This window comes from Cloeon dipterum, chromosome 4 (genome assembly GCF_949628265.1).
Source record: "Cloeon dipterum chromosome 4, ieCloDipt1.1, whole genome shotgun sequence".
Taxonomy (NCBI): Eukaryota; Metazoa; Arthropoda; class Insecta; order Ephemeroptera; family Baetidae; genus Cloeon; species Cloeon dipterum.
In genome coordinates, this window is record NC_088789.1 from 31,082,947 (window position 1) to 31,091,882 (window position 8,936).

The following is an 8,936-nucleotide window of genomic DNA, read 5'->3' on the forward strand; positions in this document are numbered from 1 at the left end:
TGGGAAGAGAAAAACTCAAGGCTTTCAAACTTCAAAGGGTTAAATTGCTCATGGAAAAAATGGCTATAATTAAAATATAGAAACATTGCGCAGATAAAAAATAATAAATAAATTTTGCAAAATAATCGCTTGCTTCGGGAATTAATTTTTTAAACAGAAAAGAAGTGGATTTTATATTAAGTTATAAAAACTTCCGATGGAATGCTATAGTTTTCTGATCTTACACGATTTTCAGCCTGATAAAAATAACTTCAAACCTTAAAAATTAATTAAAACAATTTTCTCATGCACTTCGAGCCATAGGGCATCGATCGGAAGATAACCAATTCTGATTAAATACTCTTTTAGTCCTTCAATAGAAGGACTTGTCTTCCTCCTTGCTCTCATATCAAGGTGACTTGTTTTCTTATCTAAAGATTAAAACTTGATTGCGGCAGTCAGGCAGGTAGACAGACGCCAATCAACTCGTTGATAAGCTTGCTTTGTCGCCAAAAAGAGATAAAAACACTCAAATCGAATGCTTTCCTTGCAAACAGCAGTGCTGAAACGAACTTTATTTGGTGCGGAGGCTGCTGCTGCCGCGATGTCAGACAACTTGGATAAGTGGAAAATATTTCAGGAGCTGAGCGACGACCTGAAGCGGAATATCAGGCTTGCAGTCGCATTTAGTAAGCTTTTAGATTAATTATTATGTTTCACAAAGCTTGAACTGGCCTTTTCTGATAAGAAAATTTATGTTTTTATGTTGAATGGCTGTTGTTGGTGTTCATTCACTATTAGTTAGTTTCCACTGCCCGCTTATTCTACAAATTGAAGGCTTTGATAATAATTCCTCAGAATTACAAACATCCTTTGTCTCATCTTTAACTATAATTAACATTTAAAGATGATAGCGCAATTTACGTGACGAAAGATGATGACGTTTTCGGCTTTGGCAAAAACGAAGAAGGATTTCTTGGCACTGGCGACAGGGAACCACGCACAGAGCACACGAAAATTGAACAATTGTGCGGACAAAATATCGAAGGTGAAGCTTAAGGAAATTTATTGATGCGACTCCCAAAAATATACATTATTATATAATTTTTTAGGGTTGCAATTCGCACACTATACGTTTTTCGCGATTTCTGCTTCCGGCTCAGTTTTTGCCTGGGGATTCAATAATCATGGCCAGCTTGGACTGGGTACGAAACAAGAAACCTTGATCCCAACCAAAATTGAAGGAATTCTGGCAACAAAGAGAGTTGTGCAAATTGCCTGCAGCACTTACCATACTCTGGCATTAACTTCAGATAGAGAGGTTTAAATAAAATACATGTCATTCAAATTAATTCACAATTTCTAATTAGGTCTTTTCCTTTGGTCGTAACGATAGCGGGCAGTTGGGACTGGGACACAAAAAAAGCCAAAACCTTCCAATCGAATTGGACTTTCCTTCGGCTGGGAGAAATGTGACATCCGTCGCTTGTCTATATTTATCATCTGTTGCACTCCTAGACTCTGGAGAGGTGAAAATCATTTCATATTACGGGTTCATGATTGTATATTCAATTATTTCTTCATACAAATATAACATTGAAATTTCTTTTACCTCTGGTTAATTATTGGATTTTCAATTTAAAGGTATTGGCTTGGGGAAAAAATGCCGATGGCATTTTGGGCCATAGTGCAGACGACGTGAGGGAGCAAACAATTCCTCGCAAAGTGCCCGGCTTGGAAGGCATCACGATTAAAAGAATTGTTTGTGGCCAAAACCACGCACTGGCTTTGTCTAGCGATGGAAAAATCTATTCTTGGGGAGGGAATGAATTTTGCCAGCTTGGAAATGGAACCACCGAAAATTCACATGAACCAACTTTGATAGCTGGAATTTATGGCAGGTAAGATGAACATTATAAAAGAATATTATACGATAAAAATTGTGTTCCGGTAGGGTAAGAGACCTAGCTGCTAATTACTGTTGCAGAGTTAATGCGGCAGTCACAGAAACTGATGAAGTATACATTTGGGGTGAATTAAACGGTTCGTCTATGATATAATTAAAAACAATAATCATCACATATTAAATTATTAGAAAGTAAAATTTTGGGCCCGACAAAAACCTCATTCGCATCTCTGGATGAAGTTTTTGCGAAACTCCCAACTCCGGCCTTGACATTCCGACCGTTGCGTCCAAAACTTGATGAGCCATTAGAAGAACTGAACACTGCTAACGAAAGTCCGGAATGGCTACAGAATTCTTTTGATGACGCCGTAAGGAATAATAACAATAATAAACAATTGTTTATATCACTGATTAAAGGATACTGCTGACGTTGTTTTCAATGTCGAGGGAAAGAAAATCCACGCGCACAAAACAATTCTGATAATGCGATGCAATTTCTTCAGGGCGATGTTTCTAGGCGGTTGGAAAGAGAGCAACCAAAGGTAACTTAACTTGTGAGTAATTATAAATCAAAACTTATGTTTAAAAGGGAGCAAATTATCGAGCATCACACCTACGATGTATTTTACGCCTTCTTGAGATTCTTCTACACCAACGAGGTTGATCTGCAGCCAGATTTGGCTTTTGGTAAAGAATTCGAATTGCTGTTGATTCTGTTTTTGAATTTTGAATTTACAAAGAGCTTTTCGCCTTGGCCCACTTCTATCAAATTGCTGATCTGCAAAAGGAGTGCTTGAAAATTATCAAAAGAGGCGTAACCGTGGAAAATGCAGCGTCGATTTACGAGAAAGCCATACAACTTGCTGCTGAGGTTCCTTATTAATCCTTTTTTAAAATAAAAATTTTGTTTTGGACCCTCATTTCTTTTCAGGAGCTTAAAGAGTTCGTTTTCAACTTCTGTATGAAGAATACAAATGCTGTCGTGAAGAGCGAAGCCTTCAAGCTTTTGAAGGACGATGTCGTGAGAGATTTCGTCCTTCGTGCTGCTCAGCATGAAGCGTTTAAAAAATGATAGGCGACTATTTTCTTTGTTTAGAAAAAGCAGAATATGTTCCGTAATTGTTTTTTAAATTGTAATCAATTCCACGCATTAGGATGTGTGATATACCGTCGGACCAAATATTTATTGAACTTGAAATTAAATAAAGATGAGTATTTATCTTGCTGGAATGTTTGGCACACGTTCTCGTCATTAATCTACATTTTTAGCTTAATTATTAAATAATTCGTTGAATTGTATGGTGAGGTATGATTAACGTTTTAATCTGTGCGAGGCACAATAAGATTGCAATAAGCTATAAAGCCTGTCGGTATGATAATGAGATAAGGACTCTTGGACTGACGCAGTATCGGATAGCGATTGACTCTTTCTGGCTTATCAATTCTTTCTATCGGCAACGGCAATAATACCAGAATAAATATTTAAATCTTTTTAAAGATTAAATTCAGTTTAAATAGGGTGGCGCTGGGAGAGGTTAAATAAAAGGTAGGTGCCGAAGGTGCAGTTTTCTCGCTCATCGGTAGGGGCCCGCCACCGCCTCCCCCACTACGAGCAGCGAGACTCTAACTGGGAGAATGCTGCAGCTGCAGGAGCAAGGTGGCGTGAAAAGAGAGTGCCGCGCACGCCAAGTTTCACGTCGGCCGAGCAGCAGAGCAACAAAATGCTAATTTTATCCGCGCGCGCGGTTATCTCGCCGCGAGAACCTCGACTCTCGGTCTTTTCCCGCCACGCGCAACACACTTTTGCGTAGGTTACTTCTCTTTTTGGGGCTGAGAGCCGGCCACAAATTTCTCATTTTATTAAACAAAAATCAGAGTGAATTCAGCCCCACGCATTTTTCAGTTTTCGGAAGCTCATACGCATTTCCTTTTTGCAAATCAACGATATTTTTCTCGAAAAAGAGCGGAAGTCCACTCCGCTGATTGATGCTGACTGCGAGCAAAGTGATTCGCCGCCGAGAGATGTCCTTCCTTCTTCCTTCAGTGCTGTGTTCCCTCTGGGCGGTTTATTCTTTCCGCCGAGCACGCTTCTCGCGCTTGTTGCAGAGCTCAAAGATATTTAATTAAAATTTGCTCTTTTCCCCGCTGATGCATGGCAACATGGCAATGCCTCCGCCTGCAACCAGCCGCGAGCACTTTTATGATCTCTATAAATTTATTGCTTCGTTTATTTAGTCAAATTTCAAGAAATTCAGTTGCTCTTTTACCTAATTAAATTGAAAAAATATATCTGCACGGTTTGCCGATTCACGAGTAAATAACAGAATCCCTTCGATCTTTAAATTAAAATCGTTAATTACCCTTAGGAGTTCATCCAATTTAAAATCGTTTGCATTAAAATTATCGATACAAATTTTGTCAAATTTAATTTTTATTCAACAAATTATTAGAGATTTTTACCACTTTAGTCCGTGAAGTAGATGTGGAAGCGCCGCGCTGATGTATGGATTCGCGTCGGCCATTTATGTATTTATTGAGACGATTTAAAGCAAGAAGAAATTGGTAACTCTGGTTATTTATCGTGAAGAGGATGAAGCGACCGAGATTTGAGCCAGAGTCCGCCACGGCATCCCACTGATAACACTTTTACCTTGTTTTCTTTCGCTCTTTTGGTGCTCGTGTCGCTGATCACGCAGTCGACCAATTACTTTATTTCTCTTCTTATTTGCGAAACAGACTGCGTTGATAATTGACGGTGCATGAGCTAGCGGTAAATTAAATTCATGGAAAATTCATCATAATATCAATATAATCTGAATTAATTTAAAAAAAAAAATTATTGAGCAGTCGGCGTTTGATAGAAAACGTAAGACATTGTTATTTCCTTCCAGTACTAATTTTCTGATTTATTGAATTATCAGCTTCATTACCTACCAAGTGTAGTTGCAAAAACAGAAGAGAGGATTTTCACAAGACGATAAAGACGGGAGACCAGGTCACGGACGAAAGGTCACGGATTTGACCTCTTTCTCTTCTCCCAAATGTGTGATAAGCACCAAGCAGAGGCGGCTAAATTAATTTCGTGTTTGTGGGATGAATATTAAAAGCCGAGCATTTAAAATTTTTATAACCATTTATTATATAAAAACCCAATTGCAAAAATACTTTGATAAGAGATTATGCTGTCCATCTACCATTTTTCTACTGAATTACTACTGTCCTTTTGCTAAACTTTTTTTTTAAACCCACATTTAATTCCGGAATGAAATGTCCGGCGTGTTTTTCACGATCCAGTCCATGTAACTTGCGACGTCGGCGAACAAGGAATATTGATTTGGATGACACAACGAAGTATTTTTGCCCTCAAACTCCACTATTTTCGACATTCCAAAGCTGACAATGCCCCTGATGAACCAACGGCCGTCTTTTTCAATGGAGAGGCTTCCTCCGCTGTCTCCGTTGCAGGTGGTCGTTCCTGAATTAATTAATAAAATTGAGGAAACGGTAATTATGAAATTAGGAGATTCTAACCGTTCGTGTAGCCGGCGCAAAAGTTGTCTCCCGGCCGCAAATATTTCGCAAAGAAATTTCTTTTCGACAAGTAGCATTCTTTGTGAGTTAAAATCGGCAGTCGAACCTCTTGCAGATCATCTGTGCGCGTGTGGTTGTCGACGAGCCCAAACCCAACCGCCTTCACGAGAAAGAAAAACAAATATTAGAATCTATTTTTCGAATTCACGCACATCCGATACCATAGCTTTGGTTCCAGCGACGCGAGCCAAGTTTGAGTCAGAGTCGTCGTTCCACAAGCAAATCGGTCGGACATTGTTGGTTATTTTTACTTTTTTCTTCAAAATCACAAGTCCGACGTCACTAATGAATTCCGCAGAGTCATATTTCGGGTGCGTGATCATACTGCTGAGCTAAAATGTTTGCATATTATTATCGATTAGAATACTGTTCGTGCAATGTGAAACCTTTCTTCTCTGAACACCAGGGGCTCTTCTTTTTCTTTTATCATACAACCCAAGAGAAACTCTGAAATCCTCTGCTTTCGATCCATAAATACAATGTGCCGCTAAAAGTAACATTTTAAATCGAAAAAGTCATGAAATTAATCATTTCTTCGCTTCAATACCAGTCAAAACTACCGTCGGTGAAATCAATGTCCCGCCGCAGGCTCCTCCAGTCATCAAATTCTCAATGTAAACGTGCCAAGGATGATCGCCTGTCTGAGAAATGTTTCCACGGAAAATTTGACCAGCGATCGATGGTATTTCTGTGGAAGAATCGTCCTTTTCTAGTTTCGTTCCTGTTGATGTCGGTTTCCTTCCGCAGTTTCCGAAACTGAGGTTGTCTGGAGCGTTGAATCCTTTTTTAAAGATACATAAAACTGTGAGCGTATTTGTGTGAATTTACCTTTAGGTTGTTTTATTTCCGGAATTGGGCGTAGAGCAGAAATGTCTTTTGCGTGCATTGCGATCTGGTCAATGTATAACAATATATCAACGTAATATCGGTGGTTCCAATGAAATTTTAAGCCTCTCAAGAAATACCGGCCTTTGTAGAAATTGATCACATACCAAAACTCTGTGTGGCATTAAATGACAATCATTGAATTTGAATGAGATGTAATTTATCTATAAATCTTACGCCAAAAGGTTTCCTCAACACACAGGATATTCTGGATGGGAATTTTTTCTGTTTCCAATGTACTCAATTCATCACTGTTTAGAACTCTTCTACAGTTGCTTTGGCTCGTCATGTTTGCTGTAATAATTGGCAAAAAGGAAGTAAAATCGTGTCACTGGCATTAACAAATACATTTGAATCCGACTAAAATTTATCGCATATGAAAGAGTTTCAAACTGACTGAAATCGTAAAAACTATTGCCCCAACAGTCTGTAATCGTTCACACTTTAAAATTTATTTAAATTAATATAATTTTCGATCATTCATATAGATTTCGTTACCTTTCCACGCTCGCTGGAAATTTTCTTATGTTCCTGACAAAATCTCTGATTGTTTTGTATTTATTTTTTATTACAATTCTTCAGAGTAACACAAAATTGAATTTGAAATAGAAAACAAAGGAGACAACAAAAATAAATTTACATTATTTGACCAGTTGCATAAACCATTAGCGTTTGAAGCAAACAGATGGCGCAACTATAAACTCTCTGAAAATTTGTTTTTAATGCACTTTCGATTCAATTTCAGACTCAATCTAGCTACCGTGCATTCTTCATTAATTATGCTCTCTTTTGACGTTCTGAAAACCAAAATCGGTTCAGCCAATCGCCGTAGAATCATGAGAAATAAAAAATCTTTTCAACGTTTCTACGGTGAATGGCTGGACTGATTTTGGTTTTCAGAACGTCAAAAGAGGGCAAAATTAATGAAGAATGCACGGTAGCTATAGATTGAGTCTGAAATCGCAGCGGAAGAGCTTTAAAACTAAATTTTTAGGAAAGCCTATATAGTTGCGCCATCTGTTAGCGGCTTCGAACACTAATGCTTTACGCAACTGGTCAATTTCAATGAAACTCACAAAGGCATCAATATTTTGAAAATGCAACATTTTATGAAAATAAAAAAATCAGCACTCTTTCATTTATAAATATGCAATAAATAATTGTGGCATAAAGATTAACACCAGTTTCTTTTCGGATTTTTGCAAAATTTATATAATTTAATATTTAAATATTATTAAATGTTTGTTCTTAGTGGATTTCAATTAATATGGGATATTGAAACGGTCAAAATATATTTGAATGACGAGTTCAGAAAAGCAGAAAAACTGTAAAATTTGATTCAAGTCAATTTGTAACGTTTTGAAGCTATAAAATGTACATGTACTGTTTCATTCTAGCGCCGATAATTTTAAATTAAATTATTGTCACAAATAGGTTTATAATATTATATTTAACAAACTTACCTGGGATAGGTGGATCAGTCTATAAAAATAGATTTAAAATAAGTTTAAATCACTACAGAAATTAGTTTGAAAATACGAACTTGATATGGTGACCATTGAAAGTAGGGTGATTCTCTTTTAAGTTGCGAGTCCATTGCGTTGTCACGGTTAAACAAACAAAAGGGAATTACCACACTCGGCATTTTCTCGGTTATCATCATCGTGAATTTACAATAACCATACGGATCTAAGGCAATTTTAATTACATCCAGTACCTTAAATAATTGAAAAAGTCATTGTATAAACAAGGTGATGCTGAAAATGGTAAAATAATTACTTTGGCGGACCATCTGATGCATTCCTCTTTTGTTTCGCGCCTATAACAATTTCTTGGAAATACCCGTAGATCAGCTGTATCACTTTGAGTGAAATCACAACCACCTAGGCAATAAAGAATCTCTGATTTTGATATTCTTAAGCGAGATATTCATGTTACCTATTTCAAGAATAGTCCTTTGAGAAATAGCTATAAAGTCAAAGCACATTTCTTCATTACGTGTGTTTTGAACATAAAAGAGCGATTTGTTCTCATTTAGAGTTGTTTCGATTCCACAGTTCTGAATGCTCAAGTTTTCTCCTCCGTCGAAATCTGTGAGGCGAAACTTCATGATAGCAAAATACTACGTTTAGGTCTTTTTCAATCGAGTGGCTGCTTATTTTAATCGATTGGTTTCTTTTTCCATTTTTTTTAAATAAACACCGAATCGGTTAGTTTTTTTAGATCTAATTAGACCCATCAAATTAATTTGGACCAAATTCGATTGAGAATTTCCAATTAACCAACTTTTAAAGAGTGCAAAATAGTAAAATTGAGAAAAGAGCTTACACGGAGCTGGGTAGTAGGCGTCGGTCTCATTTTCAGGTGTTTGCGCGGCGCAAACCGCGAGGCTGAGGAGGACGAAAAGTCCGAGCCTCATCGTGATTTCTTCTCCGCGCGCGATGGACCAAGGATGTTGCTCCGACCGTCGCGCACAGCTCTTCGAGTTTGATTAAATTATCAAGTTTTGGCATCACTAAGAACGATACTTTCGGCCTTTTGCCCCCAGTTGGCGGCTGACCTCTACATTAATTGC

The 8,936-nt window shown here is 37.6% G+C and overlaps 1 protein-coding gene and 1 long non-coding RNA gene across 2 annotated transcripts in view; one reads left to right on the top strand and one right to left on the bottom strand.

The window, feature by feature from the left end:
* LOC135944076 (clotting factor B-like) overlaps positions 1 to 8,418 on the bottom strand; it is a 73,680-nt gene extending 65,262 nt beyond the window's left edge. Inside the window, exons 1-10 of the mRNA XM_065490788.1 lie at positions 8,300 to 8,418; positions 8,141 to 8,244; positions 7,905 to 8,078; positions 7,825 to 7,843; positions 6,539 to 6,655; positions 6,305 to 6,475; positions 6,024 to 6,257; positions 5,863 to 5,963; positions 5,638 to 5,808; positions 5,417 to 5,576 (exon numbers count right to left, since the gene is read on the bottom strand). Coding sequence (XP_065346860.1) covers positions 5,417 to 5,576; positions 5,638 to 5,808; positions 5,863 to 5,963; positions 6,024 to 6,257; positions 6,305 to 6,475; positions 6,539 to 6,655; positions 7,825 to 7,843; positions 7,905 to 8,078; positions 8,141 to 8,244; positions 8,300 to 8,348 — 1,300 coding nt within the window. The 5' untranslated portion in view covers positions 8,349 to 8,418. The remainder of the gene's footprint in view (positions 1 to 5,416; positions 5,577 to 5,637; positions 5,809 to 5,862; positions 5,964 to 6,023; positions 6,258 to 6,304; positions 6,476 to 6,538; positions 6,656 to 7,824; positions 7,844 to 7,904; positions 8,079 to 8,140; positions 8,245 to 8,299) is intronic.
* Positions 552 to 1,423, top strand: LOC135944444 (uncharacterized). The gene is made up of 4 exons (XR_010575336.1): positions 552 to 668; positions 887 to 1,027; positions 1,092 to 1,300; positions 1,350 to 1,423. It is a non-coding gene; the product is annotated as an uncharacterized LOC135944444 (long non-coding RNA).
* Positions 8,419 to 8,936: the final 518 nt, after the last annotated feature.